This window comes from Apostichopus japonicus, chromosome 14 (assembly GCF_037975245.1).
Source record: "Apostichopus japonicus isolate 1M-3 chromosome 14, ASM3797524v1, whole genome shotgun sequence".
In the NCBI taxonomy this organism is placed as follows: Eukaryota; Metazoa; Echinodermata; class Holothuroidea; order Aspidochirotida; family Stichopodidae; genus Apostichopus; species Apostichopus japonicus.
In genome coordinates this window covers 6,117,900-6,143,492 of record NC_092574.1, presented here as the reverse complement: position 1 = coordinate 6,143,492, position 25,593 = coordinate 6,117,900, and the positions used below count along the sequence as shown (strand labels likewise).

General features: G+C 39.2%; 1 protein-coding gene across 1 annotated transcript; it reads left to right on the top strand.

Moving 5' to 3' along the window:
• Window positions 1-5,803: 5,803 nt before the first annotated feature.
• On the top strand, window positions 5,804-25,318 carry LOC139979688 (calcium-activated chloride channel regulator 1-like). The gene is made up of 15 exons (XM_071990724.1): window positions 5,804-6,171; window positions 8,864-9,176; window positions 9,585-9,717; window positions 11,014-11,194; window positions 11,482-11,614; window positions 11,821-11,933; window positions 12,424-12,651; window positions 13,499-13,682; window positions 14,665-14,768; window positions 15,975-16,104; window positions 16,946-17,064; window positions 21,225-21,504; window positions 22,070-22,273; window positions 22,645-22,893; window positions 23,490-25,318. Exons 1-15 carry the CDS (start codon window positions 5,992-5,994, stop codon window positions 23,849-23,851), a joined length of 2,913 nt encoding a protein of 970 aa, XP_071846825.1. The 5' UTR covers window positions 5,804-5,991; the 3' UTR covers window positions 23,852-25,318.
• Window positions 25,319-25,593: the final 275 nt, after the last annotated feature.

Here is a 25,593-nt window from a genome sequence, read left to right as displayed (position 1 = left end):
TGTTGCCCATTACTTTCAGTCAAGCGTTGGTTAAATCGCCGGGTGCGATAACAGATTAGAGGCTATAGGCTCTACGCTTAGCCTAAGCAATTTCCGGGTGAGATTGCAGCAGAAAGTTAACGTTAAGATTTAGACTACCTGAGGCTGTAGCTAATACAATAAAACGTGCATTTTAATCTCCGGGTGAGATTGCAAACGTGTTCTCCTGTTCCGGGTGAATAGGGAATTTAACGTGCAAGTTATATTTAGACTATCTACCCCTCTTGAATGGTTTAACATTCAAATTCATGGCTAATACTCGTGAGGATGATATTATGTCCCTTATTGATGAGGATGAGATGTCTGGGTTTTTGGATGCGCCATGTGGCTCAGGTACATTCCAATTACTTCTTCATCTGAAACTACTCAAAGTTTTGATATGAAAGATGCAATTTTAGCAATGCAGAACCAAATTCAAGTATTGAGTAACAAGGTGTTAGGGAAAGACACAAATTCAAAGCTACTTGGTCACAAAATGAGAGCAGCTCCAGCTGCAGTAATTTATACCTTGAAGCAGTGTATGATTTGTTGCCTGAGGACTCAATATATGAGGTCAACAATTCACCCTTTTCTCCGGAAGGGGCAAACCCAGTTACTACAGATAACGATGCATTGTTTCAGGACCTTGTGGCGTTCTTAAAACTAGAAAAGAAACCAGGAAAATCTGTCGATGACAGAGTTAAAACATTAGTGGATACTGTATGAAAAACAACGCCTGGCAGAGTCCAAGCTCAAAGGGTTATTGGTCAAATATGATATGTCAGCTAATTTAGAAATACTGCAGACAACTCAGATAAATGAGGTAATTTGGAATGGCCTTCGTAAAAATACAAGAGCGTCAGATGTGAAGCTCAAAAAAATGCAAGCTTGTAATATTAAGGCAATTACAGCATTAACAACCTTAATGGATGACATTTTATCAACGAGAGAAAAAATGGGCACTCAAGCAACGCTTATTAAGATCACAGATGCGCTGGCACTATTGGGCAGTGCGGACATGGAACTCAACCATTTTCGGCGTGAGTTACTCAGACCAGATTTGAGACTTGAGTATAGAAATCTGTGTAACCGGTCAAATCCAGTTACTACAACGTTGATGGGTGATGATATTTCCCCAAAATTAAGAGACATAGCAGAGGCTAACCGAGTGTCCGCACGATAAGTACGGCAAATCGGGGGAGAGGCAGAGGTTCAAGGCCACCTTACACACGTGGTACATTTCCTGGCAGAGGATTCTCGAGAGGGTCTGGTCATTTTTTAGACCGTGGCATGATGGGCAACAAACGTGCCAGAGGACAAATGACCCACTACCGACCCCCGAAACAACCAAGACATTAGATTGTCGAGGTAAGGAATATGTTGTTAATGATTTTCAGTTAATATCAACAGACATAGGTGGCAGAATAAAAAACTGCTGCCAAGGTGGCGGGAGTTAACATCTGATAAAACTATCCTTGAGTGGGTAACAGGATATAAAAAAGTGCCATTTCAGTTGAGACCACCGTTACAACCAAAACGTACAATAGCCGAAATGAGTATTATTCAAGATGAAATAGAAAAGTTACTCTCCAAATGTGTAATAGAACGTGTGACACATACCCAGGGGGAATATGTTTTATACATTTTTGTTATTCCCAAAAAAGAGGGGTCAAATAGAGTTATATTTAATCTCAGAGAATTAAATTTGCATATCCGGTATCACCATTTCAAAATGGATTCCTTGGCATCAGCTTCAAAGTTAATGCATAAAAACTGCTGTATGGCTTCTGTGGGTTTAAAAGATGCATACTATTCGGTTCCAGTATGTAATTGCTTCAGAAAATTTTTGCGTTTTCGATGGAAAAATGAGCTGTTTCAGTTTACTTGCTTGCCAATGGGCATTACGTCAGCCCCAAGGGTTTTTACGAAATTGCTGAAACCCTTATTTGCCTATTTGCGGAAACAAGGAGTTGATTGTATGGGGTATATTGACGATTCATTTTTAATAGCGAATAGTTATGAAGACTGACAGCTTATTTCAAGAGCTAGGTTTCATTGTTCACACTAAGAAATCAATTTTGAAACCATTCAGAGAACTATTTTATTTAGGGTTCATGTTGAATTCAACAGAAATGACAGTTCGGCCAACATCAAACAAGATTATTGAGGTTCTGGGTCATATTTCAAGGTTAAAACAGAAATTCACACCTTCGGTGAGAGAGGTAGCAGCTGTTATTGGCTACATTGTGTCTCTCTTCCCATGGGTGCGACATGGCCCCCTCTTTTATAGGTTTTTAGAGAGGGAAAAAACTTCAGCTCTCCAACGTAATTTTGGTAACTTTGACAGTGCTATGTTACTCTCATCCCAAGCATTAAAAGAGTTATCTTGGTGGAAGGAGCATTTGAAAGGGAACTACCGGGATATTTTGACTCCGGACCCACTTCTAATCATTCAAACTGATGCATCCCTATTTGGGTGGGGTGCTGTTACACTTAGGCCGCATGGGTAAGCGTCGGGCGTGTGGAACCCACAAGAGCAGAGTTTACATATAAATGTACTGGAATTAAAAGCTATTCTACAAGCGTTGAAAAAGCTGTGTTTAGGCTCCAAGGATATCTACATTCGTGTCCAGTCAGATAATACAACAGCTGTAGCATATGTTAATAACATGGGAGGCTCGCATTCCATGCAGTCTAATTCGGTTGCTAAGGCTATCTGGGTATGGGCAACTGAACGGAATATTTGGATTTCTCCTGCCTTTTTACCAGGGAAAGACAATAGTAGCGGACAAATTATCACGTCCACAGAAACATCATACCGAGTGGATGTTGCAACCAAAGTTGTTTGGCGATATTGTAGCTAGGTTTGGATATCCCAGCATAGATTTATTCGCATCAAAATTTAACAAACAAATAGATAAATATGCATCATGGAAGCCAGATTCAAAGGCATGTTTTTTGGACGCCTTTTCGGTAAATTAGAAAGACTTTTATTTTTATGCCTTTCCTTATCCCTTTTAGTCTCATTGACAAAATGATACAAAATATAAAAATAGATGAAGCATATGGAATTGTTATTGTGCCAGATTGGCCTTCCCAACCTTGGAATACAACTTTGGTTTCTCTTCTTACCGCAAATCCAATTATTATTCCACAGAGGTTGGACATGCTGGTACTTCCGGGGGATACGATTCGACATCCGCTTTGCCCCAAACTGCGGCTTCTGGCTTGCCGCTTGTCGGGGAGGCACTCCGAATGCAAGGATTTTCACAAGAATCTAGCAAAATTATCATTTCATCATGGCGAAAAGAAACACAAAAACAGTATGCAGGTTTCCACAGAAAGTGGGGACAGGTTTGTGTTCAAAGGGAGGTGGATATGTTTCGACCGTCTCTGACGGCTGTAGTAACATTCCTTACCCACCTATTCAATTCCGGACTCGGTTATAGTTCATTGAACACCGCACGGTGTGCTCTTTCATCAATAATTATGAGGGATTCTGATAATACCATAGGCAACCATCATTTGGTATCAAGATTTATAAAGGGAGTTTACCATCTAAGACCGCCTTCATGTCGGTACGATAACATTTGGGATGTTTCAATAGGGTTAAGGTATTTAAGAGGCCGGCATCCTTTAAGTTCACTTTCTATGAAGATGCTAACACTGAATCTGGTTACTTTAGTGGCACTAGCTTCCGCTCAAAGATTACAAACCTTGCAGCTATTAGATATCTCCACAGTGCATGGGATGGCAGTACTGTTGTCTTTACGATCTCCGAACAGATGAAACAATCACGACCTGGATCTGGTCCGATAAAAGTTGTACTGAGACACTTTCCAGAAGATCAAACGATTAGTGTTGTGAAAGTATTGGAGTTCTATCTCAAACAAACAAAGAACCAAAGAGGTAGTTGCTCAAAACTATTTATTAGTTATGTAAAACCGCATGCTGCAGTTTCTCGTGACACGCTTGCAAGATGGATCAAGCTGGTTTTGGATTTGTCAGGAGTTGATACTAAAACATTTTCCGCTCATAGTACAAGGGTCGCATCAATTTCAGCCGCCTACTCTAGGAGTGTGCCGATCGAAGAAATATTAAAAGTTGCTGGATGGAAGTCAGAAACAACGTTTGCGAAGTTTTACAATAAGGAGGTTCTCCATCAAAACGAGACATTTACAAACATTCTGTTAAGTTAATATTATTATTACGCCTGCTATCGAAGAGGCAGATTTGATTTTGCGTGCATTGAACACTAAGATTCAGTTAGTAAAGCAATGTTGTCATTCTGTTCGTTAGCTTCTGTTCACAAAATGACAGAACAGAAATGAGTCCCTTCATTTGTGCAAAAGGAAAGAAGTATATTGTTAATAACGTTCTCATATAACTAAAAGAAATTCATGATATTTGTTGTTAACCATATGCTTTATTGTGTTTACAAGTAAGTAGTCATTGAGCAGAGTGAATCACTCTAGTCAAGTACAAAATAAAACAAAGAAGACACAGAAAATGTGTTGATCTACGAGTTATTCTCCTTGCTTCGTGTTCACTTCAAGCATTAAAGTCTCATGGGAGACCGACCTCTGTATGTTACGTAAGAGATAATCCTAAAATTAAATGACACTTCGCAGAAGTTGAAATTTGATTAAGATTATCTCGTCGTAAAATAAAGAAAGAGGGATGACATGCCCTCCCTCAGCCCAATCCGTTTTGGTCGGATTTGGTTTCGAAGTGAACCCTCATCTTTAAAAGACTGACACTAAGTGCTGAATTAGACGATCTCATGTGATCCCTCTCCCTGTATGTTACGACGAGATAATCTTAATCAAATTTCAACTTCTGCGAAGTTTCATTTAATTTTAGGATTAATTTTGACTTTAACACTAAGTGGTTGTTACACTTATCTTTCTTTCTCTCAAATAATCAAACTCGGTACAGTTCTGTTCATTTGACTGTGCATATCTGAAGAATATTCGTGATACATTTGGTGCACGGCCTACCCACAACGATAACAGTTTGTTTATTCTGTGGTCGCTGGGTTTGCTTTTAATTTTGTACCACTTTTTGAGCTTAATCAAATTCGTCAGATTTTTTGACGAGTCCGTAGATTCTACAAACTTCACTCAAAGCTCAAGCCCCGCCCAACATATCATTCGCCAATCAAATCTCTCCGTTTTGTTTACGACCGTTAGGCGTAGGATCGACTTACGAGTGAACGATACGAGTATATATAGGTTACATTTGTGAAATGAACATGCTGATATGGGCGGTCGCAGTGATTTGACGGTAAATCGTTTGCACCATAAGGGCAACAGAAAATAAATTTCTTTCTTTCGATTGCGACAGCTTTCCTCCAATAAAACCAGCTGGCCAGATGGCGTTCAGATCAAGAAACATTGAATCTGCTTCGAAAGTTTGTTTTCCGAAATTTATCAGCAAACACGTCAAGGGGGTTTTCCCGCCATTGCTATGAAGTCTCGACGGCATGGTGCCTAGATAGGCCCAGACTAATCTTTACTTATACTAAGTTACGAAATTGCAGGTCATGTGAGATCATGCTTCTTCCACAGCAATAAGCGACCGTCTCGCAGTGTACAACCTATGTAATGTCACGTGAAAGTTCGCTGCGGGAGGGAGGACATGAATAAACATTTTGGGCATTGGCAAACCCGCCTGATTGGCTTCTTCGCTTTTCCGTAACAAATCTGCCAAAATCAAAGGAAAACATAAGATAGCTTGTGAATGAGAAAGGTACACTAGGCTGTTTATGTACTAGGGTCTTAACAAGACTATGATCACTTTTGCACAGACAGTCAGTCAACACACCGATGAAGAACTTGTCAGTGTTGTTGTTTGATGTCGTCAACACAGTAAACACAATTTTACTGAACTGACAGAGAGCATATTTGGTGTTAGTCGTTTCCTATTTGGAAATTGGTTGGCTAAGCGCATTTAGCTACCAGTCAGTATAAAATGGCACTGTTATCTTTATCACTGTGTTTGGTTTCTGTGATCCTTTCTTTAGTCACGTCTCCTGTAACAGGGTCTTGCAAGCCGTCTGGTGTTAAACTTGAAAACAACGAATACACGGGAATTGTGGTCGCAATCCACGAAGACGAGCAAGAAAACCTGGAACTAATCGAGATTATTAAGGTAAATATTATATTTTAGATCTACTTGTCCATTTATTATTTATTCTGTTCCATATGTGTAGTTGTCTTATTATATGGTTTCCCAGCGATTTATATTTGACAGTGTATACAGCTTACATGCACGCAGTGACGCGTAACAACGAGGGGGGGGGGGGGTGCCGGGCGTTACACGTATGACTCTCCTCACCCCGATCCCTCCATCATACAAGCACCATCACGACCCAGTTTGAGTAAGGCCCCATATAACTAGAATAGTTTTGGATGATACTTTGAGTCAATTAATTACATCCTAAAATATATGTTCCACCCAATTCAAAAATTTGATTTGCCCATAATGGCTTCTTTTCATGCAAGGGTAGCATAGGCATATTGAGATGGCAGGATATGTACTCCTCAACACCAATTGTTTGGATGACTCAAAGATTTTGGGAAAGCTTTAGCAAATTTTAAGGTACTTGAAGGAAGTTTTTTTGAAATCAAAGGTGTTGAAGCTATACTCGGCTGACGCTGTGTATATTCAATCTATTAAGGCCTTCAAGGCATTTTATACATTACAGGTGCACATGCCCTAGAAAAGAAATTGGTCAGAATTTTGGTAAAAGTTATTTTCTACACGATCTACTATATCTATACAGTTCCTGCATATAATTATGCAGTCCTTAAATTGTAAATTTCTGTCCTGAAAATACCAAAGCATGTAATTGTTTTTGTGAACACCACATCAATTGGGATAAGTCTGAGGTAACAATTGGAGAACTGCCGCTTAAATGTTTTATCCCCCTTGCCTTGACTCTGGCAGGGTGGCCCTACCACCCCTGTCCCCTCGTCCATATTATTTCAATAAACTTACATTCAAAATGCATGGTTCATGTTCTGATCATCTTGGTGTGTGTGTGTAAAATTTGGGCAGGATTTTGAAAGAATATGTTTTCCTCCCCCAAAATGATATCATCACATACAGTATACATAAAAGAGACGTGAACAATTTATGAAGTGGGAGCCTGCAGTTTGGTATGATTTTATGTACCTAATGTTAGCTTGTAGTCCGTTTATGTTTCCCAAGTTATTATCACCCCACCGTGGTTGCCCCAGTTGACTGGTTCATTTCATTTGACGTGATCCCTGAAAGCACAAGTTTACTTTGCATTTTTTTGTCATTCAAATGTCAGGGGCTCACTACTTTTTCTCTGGTTAAGGCACAAAACAATTTATAAAGAATATTGGTTTTGCTTTAGATTTGAGAGAAATTCGCATTTTGGCAGCACCTATTGCAATTAAGCTTCCCATATAAGATGTAGGGATTCTGCCATTTGTCGCTGTATGTTTGATAGATAATTCACTTTGTAATGTTAAAACAAAAGCCATTTTTCAATTGACATGAGTGACGTTTTGGTAAAATAATCATTTTTCTTTTATCTGGTATACATCGGTTTGCAAAGTACTGCATTTCATGCTAAAACAGGATTAGTTTAAGTTATTAGTAAATACCCTATACGACTTTTAGATATGATTTAGCTGCCTTTGTCACTTTTAGACGAGCAGTCAAATTCAATATGTCCAATCCCTTATATCTTATATGCGTGGGCAACAGAACCTTTAGATGACTCTTCTCACGGAAGGTCCCACAGTGTAGTGAATATTTCGTGACAACCACTGACTCGGCGGGCAAAAATGGATCACATTAATAACCACAACAGAGAGTGCTGGTTATCGTCACAACTACAAGTCAGTTGGCTAATAATGCCTCTTTACACACCTACCTTTCAATCATTCACACCAAAACTATTGGGAACTCTCATCATCTCAACTACGCTTTTCTTTGTGTACTTTCAATGCATTATACAAATTGATCCAAAGGCCCAGATATTCTTCACTGTGACTGGTCATGGGGAATTATGAGCCTCAAAAATCTGCTCGTTCACTGGATACTCGCTTTACCATACAACGCAACCACAAACTTACACACAGTACTTACCAATCATGTCGTCACACCATGCAGTATAAACTTTCTAACATATCATGCAGAAGTAGTAGCCCACGCTGATAACATTGTTCGGTAATGCTTCTCGTGGCTGAGAAACAAGTAATCTGAATATTTATGAAAATGTATAAATCATGACTTTCCTCTCGCTGTACTACGAAAACAAATATTTATATATCGCGGTCGGGAGGGGTGTGGGACAATTGAGTTAGCTTAGTGTTCCCTTACTCAAAGTACACTTCTTTCTGAAAGTTTACGCTATTAATCGATTGTTGATGAATATGTAATAATTTAATAGTAAATTTGTTCCGGTTGCATTCGTATTAATTATATTTTGTGCTTGCTCTATAAGTATTAGAAAATTGTTCCGACTGGATGTAAATAACCCGGCACTCGACGACCAAAACCTTCTTTAACACATTATTCTTTGCATTGATCATTATCATGGTCAAATATCAATATGATTGGTTGTCGCAAATCATTTGGGTCAATTCGTTTAGGCTATGCAACTCCATATAGAGAGTTAATTGCATAGCCTAATGCGCTGAGCGGAAACTGTTCTGTATTTTCATATGTGAAAGTAGTCAAAAAATTTCTGCTGTACGCAAACTGGTAACATTACTATTATTTTGTTTCATTTGTCGTATTGAAATTAAGTTTTACTTTTCATTTAAGATGATGAAACAGACAGTAGATAAACTTTTCTTACCAGGAAATGTTCATTAACGGATCGGCCTACCTCTACAATGCAACCAAAAAGAGGACATATTTCAAAGAAGTCACGATTCTCATTCCGCTGTCCTGGTCTGACAGCCCATCCTACACAGCCCCGGGAAATGCACGTTTCGAAGGGGCTGACGTCATTGTTGGAGCTTATAATCCCAGATTTTCGCCCGGTGGCGCCGAAGGCGCATTTCCGTATACAAAGCAATTTGCTGGTTGTGGGGAGCAGTCACTCTACGTCCATATGACGTCGTCATTCTTATTGAACTCAGATCGTTGGTCCTCCATTGTGGGCGATTACGGTGAGAAGTAGACATTTTGTGTAAAAGTTTGAGGGCAAGAAATATTTCTATGTGTATTCCAGTCTCAGAATATTTTATGATAAACTCCTTTAAGGCTAAACCAATGATGACGTCTAAACCAATGATGGCGTCTAAACTAATGATGACGTCTAAACCAATGATGGCGTCTAAACCAATGATGGCGTCTTAACTAATGATGACGTTCTAAACTTATGTTCACGTCTTAACCAATGATGATGTTCTTAACCAATGTTTCAATTAAACTTCCACCGAAACACTGTAAACAGACAGACGCAGTTGAGGTTTAGCCACTTTAAAAAAAAATAGAAGCTTTCTTCTGATCATCACACAAAAATACCAAAAAAAAAACCCCATAAAACTGAAAACAAAACTTTCTCTAATTGATAGGAAGGGTGTTGGTACATGAGTGGGGTCATTACCGATGGGGTCTCTTCAACGAATACCCGGATCATATAACGGATCAAGATCGAGCAAAGGATGTTTACTATTCAGAAAGGAATCAAATATGGGAACCAGTCTCGTGAGTATCGGATTATAATTATAGTATTAATAGTCCATCTTTCGATGGAGTTTTACCTTTATGTATTGATATTATCATATCAAATGTGACATATGTTCCCGCTATTGCTAGTTACATATATATATATATATATATATAATGTATAATTGTTTGCACGGGTTATCCGGGTACCCGGGTAACCGCCCGACGCAATACTACCCGGTTCCTAATTTATTACCCGAATCCTACGCAAAGTGTGATTTAAAAAAAAAAAATGCACACCTACGGTAAGGCAGATTTCCCATTGACTTAGTGTGGTGTTAGGCTAATATATGTGGTCGAAGATAACAGCAATAACGAAGGTACCCGCCCGACACGATACCACCCGGTTCCTAATTTACAACTCGAATCCTACGCAAAGTGTGATTTAAAAAAAAATGCAAACCGATGGTTAGGTAGATTTCCCATTGACTTAGTGTGGTGTTATGCTACCATGTGGTTGAAGATAACAGCAATAACGAAAGTATTCTATGGATATCTTATAACTGCGTCACAATTTCAGCTAATAAAAAATGGCTATGCTAGATTACCCCATTGACTTAGTGTGGTGTTAGGCTACCATGTGGAAGAAATTATTATTTATTCATTCGTTTATTGCATTGAAGGAAAGGCTGACAAGGAATTTTACGACATGTTTATGGATTATAGACGGGATAACTAAAAAATAATAATCGAAAGTGGCTTTTTACTAATCGTGTATTCCAAATGCGATCAAATTGCGCGAATCGCGTAATCTCTCGGCTAATGCGAACCCTGGGCCTGCATAATAGATAGTAGTAGTAACAACTGAGCTCAAGGGATATTTTGTGGTCTGATCCAATAGACGTGGAGAGCAAGCATAAGCAGCTGCGGCAGTGCGATGTTAACAACATTACTAATAATTAGTAGCATGGAGTAATATTAATTATATTAAGTAATTAACAAGTTAATGACAGTAAAAAAGCAAATAGAAATTATTGAGGAAGGTTTTATACCTTACCTTACACATACGTTTTTGAACATGAAAACATTGTCAGTAGAGAATATAATTCATTTATTATAGCATCCAATATGTAATTTCTTGAAAATCGTGATACACGAGGGTAAACAATTTTTTTTCCGGGTACCCGGATACCCGACGGGTAACGGCTCCCCGGTACCCGGTTCCCGAATTTTGGACCCGTGTAAACTTATATATATATATATATAAATATATATATATGTGTGTTATAATTGATAATATACGTTACCTAATATAGTATATAATATTACGTGTAGGTGCACAAGTGATTGGCTTTTCACGCCTCTGAAGTATACAGGCAGATCAGATGAACCTTATAGACGTTGTCTTGGAGATCAGACAAATGGCTACGAGAATGGGTGTATAATGATGCCAAGACCAAGACAACCTTCGTACATCACTGGATCTGTTATGCATTCTTACTTGAACTTTAACCAGGTAAACTGACACTAAGTTCTTTATATGTATTAGTTTGACTAAAATTAAAGTGTTTCATTTTACGTTTGTGAATGGACGGTTTCTTTCCCCCACTTCTTCCTCTGTTCATTGTCTATCAGCATATCATTGTATATCAATATATAGATTAACTATTTTGAGGGCTTAAACTTCAAAGCTATAGTTTCTCTCAGCTCGTCAATCGGGCAAAGCAAGTTTATCAAAAAAACTGTGAACATACTATGAACTATACTTTATTTCAAATGACTTATCTGATACATCTTATGCAGATCGTGAATTTCTGTGATAACAACACGAATGATCATGGTCATCTCCATAACAGTGAAGCGCCAACTAAACAAAACGAACGGTGCGACGGCAGAAGCTGTTGGGAGGTGATGCGAGAGCATCCAGATTTTAATGGTGCGTCATCTTTTTGTAAGGAATTTATTTTATGCAGACGATCTGGAAATAAGAACAATTCATAAAATGCCATTGTTATGCATTCTACAATTGTGACTGCCCTTCCTCCCCAGATTTGAACCGACGGCCATACTTTCGTTGTTGAAATGGTGTGTGATATGATTGTAAAAGTATGCCACCGGTAAACCGTCTTGTTTCCTTTGAAGGTTACACGAATAATCCACCAAGAGAGGTGCATGACGTCACACCGACATTCTTCGTGGTGAGATCCAAGATTATGCGAATCGTTTTGGTACTGGACACCTCAGGCAGTATGAGTGTAAGTGGAAGTGGAAGTACGTCTTGTGTACTACGTGACCCACACCTAGATCCCCTACACCTTCCCGTCCTCATCCCCTCCCATCCCTTCCCTAGATATAATAAAAAAGCTCACTCTTTGTGAAGCAACTGTTTTTCGTGCTATCTAAGAAACAACACCTGGAATTGGAAGTCCCTTATTTTGTAAGAGAAGGTAAAAACCCTTTCGACCTACCCAGCTCCTCCTGCGAGGGCATAGTTTGGGACAGTGACACAGTTCAATGAACATGTTTAACACGATTTGAAGCACTATATAGAGAAGGGGAAAAAACGATTGTTGACAGCAAAGTAAAGAGGGTTGGGATTAGAACTTTCTGAATGGGAGTTGTCCCAGACCGAGGCACGCTTGAAATGCTGTAGTCTACGGTTGCACAAGATAGCCCCTCCTCAACTAACACAAAAATAGTTTTAAGTATAATATTCGCAAAAAGTATATTTTTATATATATTTAGACAAGTGCCAGGTACTTGAAACTTGTCGATGCTGCTAGGACCTATATCTTAACAATGGCCGCTCAAGGAACCTTCATCGGCATTGTGGACTTTGATAGCGATGCGACAACCATCAGCGCCTTAACGGAAATGACGTCAGACACTGTCAGAAGAACTCTTGCCAACCTTGTCCCTGTGGACGCTAACGGTGGAACATGTATTGGTTGCGGTATGGAAGAAGCATTAAAGGTAAGTACTAATACCTGAGGAATTTGTCAGCCACTGTATAATGATAGACGCCACTGTATGATCATCGTTCATTGCGTTCGATCAAACCCAATCACGATACATCTGTCATTGTTTACGTGGAAGTGTACGGCTTGATCGGAGGCTGCTCAGTCCCATGCGATAGAGACGTACAATGTTTAACCATTGAATTGCGCAATAGTTCACCTTACCCATATCAGTATACTGGGAATTTTCCCCATTACGTATTTTTCGATTGGTTCCTGTTCATTCCCCTCAAATAGTCCATCAATACCGTTACGGACGTTATCTTAGTTATTGTAATATTTCTTGGGGACTACTTAAAATTACTTTGTGGTATATCTCATGGAAGTCCTAAATTCGATGTACTATGATGTGCTATGTACAGAGCTTGCCAGGTGCGTGAAAATGCATAGTGAAAACTCACTATAGGTATACCATTTAGATGAAGTTCATATTCCGTCTTCTCCCATTGGTTCAGAATCCTGAACGTGTGAGTGGTTTGCCTCACACTGTTATAGGTATACTTGTATGTGCTGTGTTAGCAAACTTCAGAAACGACTCTAGCAGATGACAAAGTCACCTTGAAAGAGCATAGCCAAACAGACTTATCAACAAAACAATGATCTTCCTTTCCTTACCTAAAAGAGGAGAAGTATTAGAACGGAAACCAAACATCCACCACGTAGAATACTGTCATCCTCTCATTTCCCTAGATACCTCGTCCCCCCTCCAACCCCCTTCCTACCCCACCCCCACCAACATCAAGATGAACTGCTGTTGTTTTCGTGCATGTCCCTGTAATATGATTCGTTCTGATCTGTCTCAGATACTGAGGGCATTCGGAGATCCGGGAGGTAGTAAGATATTACTTATGACTGACGGCGAGGACGGAGAACATCAGCGCAGGATGTCTATGAGGGATGAATATTTCAGGAATAAGGTAACCATTGATGCTGTAGCAATCACTAATGCAGCTTCACAAAACCTTGTAGAGTTGACCGAAAAGACCGGTAAGCAAAAATATCAAATGGTAAGTTTCCATTTTTTGTACCATTGGTAAGTTTCAAATGCTATAGAAAATAAACAAGGAAAACTTAGGTCAAAGGTTGTAGTCAATTTCAACTAAAAATATATGTATAGATTATAGTTTCAATAATGACGAGCATGTGAAAATAATAGAACAATTAACTGCTACCTGCCTATCCAGTTATAGTTTGCTAACATTTAAGTACTAAACAGTGAGTTAATAAGACAGTAAGTATAATTTTTCTTGCAGTATACGCTTCTTCCGCACTATCTTGTGAGAAAATGAAAGTCAAAAGTTGTGAAGTTAAATATTTACTCTTTTTCTTGGCAATGACAATTTCTTCTTGTCTTGAGAACTTCTTGATAAAGCCTGGACACGAATTGAAGACAGTCGTGGAACTGGAACTCCGTCCCCAGGACAGTACCCGAACCAAAAAAAAAAAAAAAAAACAATACTGGCAAATGTTGTCAGTCTAATATAAGCAAACAAGGCAATGCCTTCAATATGGGTTAAAGAAGCGTCCTTCACATCACCAAAACATGGAGTTATTGAAAATTGTCTTATATGATGGATAATTAGAAGGGAACATCTATAAAAATTAAAAATTAAATAAAAGATAAAACCTTGTCTTTCGTAGAAAAGAAGTCAACTCAATTATACTAGGTTTGATGTACCTCACATGAAGTTTCCTTAATTAATTCTTGGATGGTTTTGTTATCGTAGAGGTCAAAGGTCACCTGAGGCTATAGAGGCCAAATTCTGATACCAAGTTAAGCATGATAATTCCAATGTTAAGCTTTGATGAACCTATTATACTTGGTATATGAATTCATTTCTAGTGAGGAGAAGAAACCTATTGTTTTTGTGGAGGTTTCAGGTCACTTGAGGTCAAGGGCTGAGGACCCACAAAAAGGCAAAGAATCAAAGTCAGCGTTATTGAGATCAGTATATCACTTGTCTTTTAGGTGGCCGATTTTATTTACAAACCGATAGCAGTACCTCTTTCGGTTTACGGGACGCTCTCAACGCCAACTCAGGAGGAGCAAGTGATTTCGAAACACGCGTAGAGGTAAGTTCGTATTACAGTTCAATTGATAAGTTAGACGGTTTTACGGGACTTTCATATTCTCCAATACTTCATGATTGTCATGGACCTTATTGGTGTGATTGGAGAGGATTTCCTGGAGCGAGAAATCAAAATATATACAGTTCTTGGTTGTTCCATCTGTGCATAAGATTATGTTTACCTATCCGACGTTCTGCTTATTCATATCACCTAGATAATCGAACTTATATAGTATCTATGGTGATAGCAAGAACGGGATTGGATCAGGATGGGAAGGGGGAGGGGTACCGAGATGCGAATTTTGTTGCCAAAACAGGTTTGTAATCATGTGTGAATGTCGCTCATGATTGGTCGGAGGTGTTACGTCATCACAATTGAACCTTCACTTCGAGGTTACAAAATGTTTAGTCTTATACGTACGTTGTTTATTCAATAGCTCCCGGTATACCTTAATTATTCGCGTACCATTTTCCAAATTTTAGACAGAAAAATCAAGACTAACTAGAGTCCTAAAGTAGTCGCGCAATTCACAAACGTATTGTACCGATTCAAACTATTGTCATGTATTGTTATGTATATTCATTCAAGATTCGTGAACTCGCGTCATAAAGTTGTGTTTAGTGTATCCACGAAACGAATTCCTACTTCAATAGAACGGCTCACGAATCTTTGAAAACGTTAACACAAACCCAATGGAATGTAGCGTATGTATCATAAGTAAGATCTAGTTAGGGCGTTTTTGAAGGAAACCCCGTAACTAGAATTAACTTAGTGTCACAGGTCAATCAATAACAACAATTAATCAGTTCGGCTGAAGCACCATGTTTCAGTGACTAATGAACTCATTCATGTTTTGACATGTTTACGACCTATGGCCCTTATCATTCTTCTGATTCTGTGTATGTCTCCCAACTTGATGCTGACGTCACGAGCAATCTAATTGGCTGAAAACTCCGTAATTGAAAACCTGTTTGGTGAAAAATAAATCGCTACCGGGATAGCTATAAAAGTCGCTTAGATCTGTTTGATCACTGGAACTAAAACCTTTATCACCAATTACAATAAAAGTTACAGGAAGTGTCTTTCGTCCCTTCAGTCCATTCTCCTGCCCCACCCCCCCCCCCCCCAAACCCCCCTGCCACCTCTCTTAGCTACACCACCCGCTACAAGAGAGTAGGAGTCTCTCATTCTCTGTTTGTTCTTTTGAAGATTCGATCAGCTGTTATAGTCTTTGACGTTGGTGATATAGAGTATCCAGGAAGTGTTGTAATCGATGAAACCGTTGGGAGATTAACAACATTTGACTTCACCTACTTTCACCCAAATCCATCCGGAGAAGGTAAAACAAAATGATAGATTTGTTGTTGTTGAAGATTTGAAATTAAAACAATAATTAGAAAATTTAAAACTGGGCCCTTTGACGTTCAAATATTTCATTGTTTATATACAAGGAATGACTGATGATCACTGTGAATGGCGAAAGGCGCTTTTATAGCTATGCAATAATAAATACATGTATCGATGATCACACTATGTGTTTGTGTGGTTTGTGAGGCTGGCTGTCTGTGTGTCAATCCGACGTGTTTTTGATCAAAAGGGTCTTATCGATATGTCAGTTGTAAATATTAAATTTCCAGATTTAGTTATCACTCTGTCGAAGTTGATTAGTCAGATTTAAATATACATGTAAGTGAGAAATGAGGTCAATGTCATCTGAGGTCAATAAGGTCACCGACGATTCAAAGATGAAGGCTTTTTAGGCTATATCTTTCCATCCAAAGTTTATTTTGTATGATCATTCCAAAAACTTTTGACGAGGTTTGATTAGCACTCTGGCACGAACATGTAATTTGAAAGGGGTGGGGGAGGAAAACCTTAAGAAATTGGCAGTTGAATGCTCCAGTCGTGATTAAAATGGTCTTTGTGACCTTATTATGACAGTAAAACGGAAGGTAAATCCACTTCCAGGAAGAAACCTAATACGTTTGATTCGCATTCATCCTTCACGATCAAGAAGTTTCTTGGTTCACTGCGAGCATAGGTGTGGATAATTCTGTGGAACTGTTGTTTTGAGTTGCATAGTTCATAGTCACCTGGGATTAACAGATGTCACATCTTTTTGTTAGTGGTAGATTGCTTTCATTGATCAACATTGACTTACGGTCATAGTTTTTTTTCAGCTTCAGTACATATTACAGTAGAGTCACCTAGTGGACAGACCTTTCGCCGGTTTTCGGAATTTTACGAGGATGATTTAGAGTTCAAGAAAGTCCTAATAAGAATACCTGACATCGCCGAGGTAAGGCCGCTGTAGACTAGTGAGGAAGGAATGTATTGTGATACCGTTGGTCATCATATCTATCGCCCTCTATTTTTCTAGGCTTCATGTCTTTGTGTTTAGCCACATGTGCTTTCCATGTGGACAGTGACGTAAGTATTACAGCCTTCCAGGTCACGTGACGTCTGCTCATCAGCTCAACTGAATCAGATCCCGGGAAGTATTGTCTTTACTGTGACTGATTCAATCATCGGGAGGGAATAATTGGGCGCCCGGGAACTTAGACCGATTAAGCGTTACATTATGTTGTACAAAATGAAGGATATCTGAAAAATTTGTGCGAGTAACAGTTTAAAATTATCTTCCGGAATTTGCGGAAGTGAAAATAAATATTGGCCTTTATTATAATGAGATCGATTCTATATTATTTTGTTTATTTATATTTCTATATTGTTTTATTTATACGAATGTCATTGATACACTCTTACATAGTAACTATGTTGAATAGACCATCTCTGTTGATTCGATACAATGATCAACCATTAATCATGCATGTGATATCTAAGATAAGATAAGATAAGTAAAACTTTATTGATCCCAAAGGGAAATTCAGGCACTCGCTCATAAAACAGTGAAAAAGTTACAAAAATAGATGTGTATATTGTACAATAAGACAGTAAGAATAATAAGAAAAGTCAATATATGAAAGTCAACGTAATAAAACCTCATTAAAAAGCTTAATTGCACGGGGTATGAAAGAATCTCTGTATCTATTGGTTTTGAGACACGGAAGTCTCAACCTGCCACTGCCTCTGGACATCTGACTATTATGAAGTAGCTCATAGAGGGGGTGGGTATGGTCCTTCCATACCGCTTCCAGTTTGGACTCAAGAAGGCTGTGGTAGACCGAGTCAATGGAAGGCAAGGGTTCCCCGACTACTCTCTCTGCTTTCTTAATGATGCTATTAATACGATCTATTTCATGTTTGTTTACATTCCCACCCCAGCAAACCAAGCAATAACGCCAAACCCCGCTAATGGTACAATTATAAAACATTTCAAGGATGTCATGACGAACATTAAAATTCGACATCTTACGGAGGCAGTACAATCTAGAATTCAACTTTTTAACCAATATATCAATATGATCTCCCCATGCCAAGTGATCATTCAGCACTACCCCAAGATACTTATATGACGTAACACGATCAATTACACTTCCTTTGACAACAACAGGGGGTGGAGGATTAGTATTGTGACGAAAATCAATAATCATTTCTTTGGTCTTAGCAACATTTAATTGGAGGAAGTTAAGGTCACAGTAGTTCACAAAAGACTGAATTTGACGTAAATACGATTCATCACCATTACCATTGACTAAGCCAATCATGGCAGTATCGTCAGCAAACTTGATGAGTGAGCAACCTTGTTCTAATGACCTGGCATCGTACGTATAAAGTGTGAATAGGAACGGTGCTAGAACTGTTCCCTGGGGTGCCCCTGTATTTGAAAGAATAACATCGGATAGACACGAATGGCTGAGTTTCACCAACTGAGTTCTGTTAGTTAAATAGTTTAAAATCCAGTGAATAAAACCACCGGGAACGTCCATATTCTTAAGTTTACTGACTAAAATATGTGGTTGGATAGTGTTGAAAGCAGACGAAAAGTCGAAAAATGTCACACGGGCAAAATGTCCTCGGCAAGAATGTTCTAAATGAGAATATAGTTTATGGAGGATCAAAAGAATGGCATCTTCACAACTTCGATCTGATTGGTATGCAAACTGGAAAGGATCTAAAAATGGAGTTACGAATGGTCTAAAGCGTTCTAAAAATATACGTTCACAAACTTTCATGGGCACAGCAGTGAGGGCAACAGGACGTAAGTCATTCAAACATGATATTGCACTGGTCTTAGGTACTGGTATGATACATGATTGCTTCCATAAGTTAGGTATAACACGGGTTGTGAAAGATTGATTGAAAATATACGTTAAAATGTTCGAAAGTTGTATTGCACATTGTTTTAAGACCCGCGGGGAGAGCTTGTCTGGTCCGGCAGCTTTCGATGAGTGAAGTCTTGACAAATGACGACGAACCTCATCTTCAGTAACCGTGATGTCACAGTCAGAATTTGCGAACTGCTGTTGAAAATCGTCGTGTTCAGCTGAAAAATCCTGTCGATCGAAACGATTATAAAAGCAATTCAGTTCGTTCGCATAGTCTTCATCCACTCTGGGTAATAGGCAAGATTTTGGTTTATTGTTGTAACCACTCATCAAGCGCACGCCTTCCCAGACGCGCTTCATGTTGCCACCAGTAAAATGCCCTTCAACTTTGTCCTTGTACGCTGCCCTCTCCTCGCGAATAATCCTTTTCAGTTTAGACCGGATTTTCTTCAATCCCTCATGATCTCCTTTACCGAAGAGCCCTTTCTTCCTATTGATGACGTCCTTTACCCGTTTCGTAATCCAAGGTTTGTTGTTAGGATAAACTTTAATCTGCTTTGTTGGAATTGTAAGTTCAACACAAAAATTTATGTAATCGCTTACTGTTTCCGTCAATTCATCCAAGTCCCCGGCAGCGTCTATAAAGGCATTCCAATCAGTAGCATCCAGTTCAGCTCTAAGATGTTCTAAGCTGTCTTCGTTCCATTGTTGAACAGTCACGGTCGACGGTTTCTGCCTCTGAACAATAGGTCTGTACTTGGGTAGTAAGTTGATGAGGTTATGATCGGCATTACCAAGGGCTGGCAATTGAATGGAGTTGTAGGCATCCTTTACGTTTGAATAGAGCAAATCCAGGGTAGCAGTAGCTCGTGTTGTGCAAGTCACATGTTGATAGTAGTGCACATTACTTTTCCGGAGGCTACAATGATTGAAATCCCCATTGACGATGAATAATGCGTCGGGAGATGCCGTTTCCAATTCATGTATCACGTCACACAGTTCCAAAGCAGCCAGTTTCGCAGCACTCCGATGAGGAACATAAACAGTACAAACAATGACATGGGAGAACTCCCTGGGTAAATAGTACGGCCTCAAACTGACTGTCAGAATCTCAACGTTTGTAGAACATGAATGATGCTTGATGGTTGCATGGTTGGGATGGCACCAATTCTCGTTGACATATAAGCATACACCTCCCCCTTTCTCCTTCCCCGAATCAGTAGTCCGATCACCTCGCATTAACTTGAATCCATTGACTGATACATGAGCGTCATTATGATGTTCAGTAAGCCAGGTCTCCGTGAATGACATGAGACTAGCATTCCGAAATTCATTTAGGTAGTTCACATTGGCACATAGCTCGTCGATCTTATTGCTCAGGGATTGAACGTTACCCATAATAATAGTTGGTAAAAAAGGCTTACATTTCTGTCTACGTATCCGTCTTTTAACACCTCCCGGTTTTCCTCGTTTCCTTTTCTTGATTTCTTTCGGAATGTCCGCATAGTTGGTTAGGCTAGGTGATCCAGTGTGTATTGTTCCGACATTACACACTGCTATTATTCTTACATCTGATATCAATTGTTTTGATGCAGCAACCTTTCATTCTTCATGCATGTCGTATCTATTGTTTTAATACAATAAACTGTCATTGTCCTTAGAACTGTTCTTACATGTGAGATCTAGCCTATACTGCGTCCATATAATGTTGTGACCATTTGCATCTATTGTTTTAATATAATAAATTGTCATTGTCCTTAGAACTATTCTTACAAGTGAGATCTAGCCTACACTGCATCCATATAATGTTGTGACCTATTGCATCTATTGTTTTAATTCAATAAATTGTCATTGTCCTTAGAACTGTTCTTACATGTGATATCAAGCCTATACTACGTCTGTATAATGTTGTGACCATTTACATCAATTGTTTTAATATAATAAGCTGCCATTGTCCTTAGAACTGTTCATACGAGTGAGATTTGGCCTATACTGCGTCCATATAATGTTTAGGCCGATTACATCTATTGTTTTAATACAATAAACTGTCATTGTCCTTACAACTTAGATATATTGTTTTGATGCAATAACCTGTCATTATTCTTAAATGTTGCGTTTATATTGTTTCGATAAACTTGGTTATATTAAATACAAGTGTGATTGTTCTAAAACAATAACCTACCATTGTTATATATGTACAATCTATTTGTTTTCATACATTTTTTCACAGCCAGGTGAATGGAGGTATTTCATATATAACCAAGATACCACTGCAGCCCATGACGTCATTGTTTCTGTTGCCTCATTTCCATCTCAAGAAGGAGTTGATCCGATTACAGTATCGTCGTTTTTATGCGGTTCACTGATCGGAATCGTTAACAATAAACCGATGGTTGCCTACGCTGAAGTACGACAACGGTTTTATCCGGTAGTAGGTGCAAGGGTTATTGCCACGGTAGAAACACCGACTGGGGTGCCGATCGAACTACAACTTTTCGACAACGGAGCTGGTATGTATAGCCCTTTTGGTTGTTATGACAACAGGGCTGGTAAATATACACCCGATGTGGTTGGTATGACACAGGGCTCGTATGCACTTTCGTATGGTTGATATGTCAACTGGGATGATACGTGTATGCCGTATGGTGTGTGGGCCAATCAGGCTCGTATATGTACACCCCCTGTGTAGTTAATATGACAAAAGGAATATCATGTATCGCTGGTGCGTGTAACAACGGGCTGGTATGTGTATATATTCCAACTTATTGATGTGGTATGCTGACTGATGTACGACTACCGAAAGTATACGCAATACCTGTGAGTTCTTTTTTCTTAACTTTGCATACTACATTTATGTTACCAGTATTAATACGTACACCCCCACCCCCGCCCGCCCCGCCCCGCCATCCCCAACACTTGTAAAACTCATCAATCATTTGCACGACCATAATGTTCGTCAAAATTGTATACTAATCCTTTGAGCCTCTCGTTTTTGTTTGTTTGTTCTGTTTTGTGGGGGAAGGAAACGGGCCTGGGTAACAAGCTGTGTTGTTATTTTTTGTTTTCTATATATAGGTGCCGATTTAACAAAGAACGACGGTATATACTCAAGGTATTTCGCTCGGTTTAGCGGTGTTGGGTACTATGGGTTTAGTGTACGTGTTGTAAACAATGGACAAGCCACGGTATTGTCACCGGGGACATCGCCACCGTTTTCAGGAACTGGGATTTATTTCAATCCAGAGCTTCTCTTATCCGGAAACATAATCGAATATTTAGGTATACGTAACATACTTTATTCTATTATAAGTTGATGGATTCACCTAATGACAAATCAAATCATAAAAGGACCGTTGGTTTTATGTCATGGAGAACCTCTAAAAGACTTTAATGGTCATGTGGGATCATTGATCGGAAAACAAAAATTAGATCAGTTGTGTCTGATTAGTGAGTATAGGGAAAGAGGGATTCTGTCCTGTTCATTCTTCTGCCCCTTCTGATTACGCCTGCGCAGTGGATGTGTGTAAAGTGTACAACCAGGGCGAGGTTGCGGTGAGGGGGTTGGGTGGGTGCGTTATTCTTATCTACCGAACAATCCAGTGTAGTTGTAAATATTTTACCGTCAATTTATCTTATCCTTTGATCTGAAGGAGATTTATCCATAGCGTTACCAGGTGCTCCAATACCAGAGATTGTCGGGGTTCCCGCGCCGAACTTTACCAGAGGAGTGTCAGGTGGAGCTAGTAGTGTCTCTGAAACACCACCAGGATGGGACCCTTCCATTGACACATTTGCACCCAACAAGATCACAGATCTCGCAGTTTTGAATACCTCATTCAGTCTGGGTACCGTGGCGATCACTTTCACCGCTCCAGGGGACGATTTTGATTTTGGGAATGGTGAGTGCTGCTCTTGGAGTACCATTTGCGCTGTTCGTGTATTGGCAAGCATCTATAACCATTTACTAAATATTATATATCAAAATAACATGACTGTAGAGAAAAAACCTCCCTGAGGGGTTTTGATGATGGAGTGAAAATACTATAGACGGGAGTGTGGCGTGTGACAATATTAAGGAGTCGTAATGAAACACATACCACAAACAGTAAGAACAAAAATTGGAGTGCAGAAAGCTGATTAAAGATAGAGGAAATATGGCAAGTTCCAAAATTTATTGTGAGAACATTAATTTTCTTTGTCCTACTTCACCTAAACAACTCACCCACATAACTCCGACCCCATTCGTTTCATCTGTATAAGCATAACAGTCACCGAGATCTGTATCAACCGAGGAGGCAAATAGTCAAAGTGGTTGTTGACCAACAATCAGTGACATTACACTGTTCTATTTACAGTGGCCTCAAATGTTCAAGATGGCGTATTTCCTGGTAGGCCTACAAACAAAACAGGCCTTATACCACACTGGCTTTTGTAGAACGATCACCATACACATACACGTACTAGTAGACAAGTTTGTTTCAATTTACTTCCCCAGCTCATCATTACGTAATAAGCTGGGCAAACTCTGCAAAGGAACTACGTGACAAATCATCGACCACCAATGAAATCTACCAAACCGATGTTTTACATGGAGATCTTTCTTCTCCTGCACCTTACGGAGACGAAGAAATTATGATAATTCAGGTAGCAACTATCCCGCAACACTTAGAAACGTATTCGGTGATGTTAGGTCTATATGCTGTCGATGAATCGGGTAACGAGGGAGATATGTCAAATGCTGCCAAAGTGACCTTTAGAAAGGTGATACCAACCCCAGCAACAACGGAGACTGAAGACAAAAACTGTCTATATTGGTATCATCAGTTCCTTAGGGTCTTCTTATCAGGTTACTGCTAAGATTGATAAATAATATCTGAACTGAAAAGAACATTTTATATTCTATTCCGGCTTTCGCTGAACGATTAAAATTGCGGTGGGGGGGGGGGGGGGGTTGCTATGGGCATACCTGTAGTGTTAGCAGGCTATTATTATGTTACGGTGCGCTCATAGCGTATCTTTGTAAGACGGCGATTTTTAATGTCGAAATATGTGGGGGACTGGGACTAACAAGGGGGAGGGGTGCTGTTTTAAATCAGGTATTGTTTATAAGCGAAACACGCTCACCGGGTAAAACGTTCTTGTCACTTCAGTACACGAAAACAAAAATGAAATTCTGGGTAAGTTTTGTGTAGATAATGTTTACTGATAAACTGTTTAAGAATAAAGTCGCCCAAGGTACAACTTGGCGTGTGTTCTGAGTAGCTACGTTATAGGCAGCCTGATCTGATCAAGCGCAGATGTTTCACATCCGCCATTCTCTCTATGGCTGCCCATATCTAACCCAGTTGCAACAACACCCGTGCATGCACAGGGCACCCATATTTGCATGTTCATTGTAGCTACGCAAATCCGAGCTTCGCATGAAGTGATTTGCATAATTATGCAAATTTATCATTTTGTTACTTGGTATGCAAGCCTTCCGTACAGAGATACTGCTTAATACATGGTGTCGTATAGTACGGTATATGTTAAATTTGTGACGGTTTGCGTGGCTGAGAAAAAATATAAGTAAGTTGGCTACTCGAGCAAACATAGGCCGTAACAATTGCTGTCGAATTTTCGCTATTTTACCACGTTAATCGTTTCTATTGTACTTTTCTCAGTATAAACCAGTATATAATCAGTATATAACTTGAAACTAGCCACAGATATTGAGGAGGGTGCATCATATGGGATAATGAAATTACTCCGAGCCAGGAGTAATATATTCTTGAAGGTAAGGAAAGGGGTTTAAAACTAAGAAAATACGACCATTTCATATCTGTCAAACAATTTTAACTTGTTTGGTGAAAATAATATTGACCTTTAATTAACTGTGTTATCATTCTGTATATTGCTTAATTTCGGACAAATCATAAATTTGCATTCAATTTTATTTGTGCCATTTTCGAGATGTTGTTTATTCGCACAGTCTTGTTAAGCTGAAGTATCTGTCATGTAATTTTTAAACATATTGTAATAAATACCAGAAAAGATCTCGATGGGACGGTTGAAGTTATCCAATGTTCACCCATTAAATTCGTTGTGCGAACGAACCATACATTGTCCCAGTATTGTTAACTGTACACAAATCAATTAGCTAGCCTAACTTTTATAATCTCTTATGCGGTTGAGAACTCGAAGCCATGTTTAAGCGGACGTCAACAATTTAACTTGGAAATTTTAAACATACGCTCATTGTTGTGCATTATCATATATAACACATTAAAAACACGATATTTAGAATTTTTATACCAGACCCGTCAATAAATTGCGAACGTAAAATCAGTGAATTCTCATATTCTTTCCAAAAATTAACATTCGGGTCAAGTTTTACCGTGTCCTTATGCTTACGACTTTACATACGGAACCCATATAGCTAGTTATCACTGAGCTGTGTGGCATCGTCAATTCTGTATTTTGAGCAACTTAACCCTATCGGTGTATGTATGTATCCATATAGCCTATGTATAAATCCCGTGGCAAACAACTGTTAAAATCCTGAAATGCGTCACCATCTCATATTACACCTCCTGTATGGCTCGCTAGACTGAGGTCAC

Coding starts and splice junctions, on each gene's coding strand:
- LOC139979688 (XM_071990724.1), top strand. CDS start 5,992: ATGGCACTGTTATCTTTATCACTGTGTTTGGTTTCTGTGATCCTTTCT. Junction 9,177..9,584: donor CTCCATTGTGGGCGATTACG/GTGAGAAGTAGA, acceptor TCTAATTGATAG/GAAGGGTGTTGGTACATGAG. Junction 11,615..11,820: donor AGAGCATCCAGATTTTAATG/GTGCGTCATCTT, acceptor TTTCCTTTGAAG/GTTACACGAATAATCCACCA.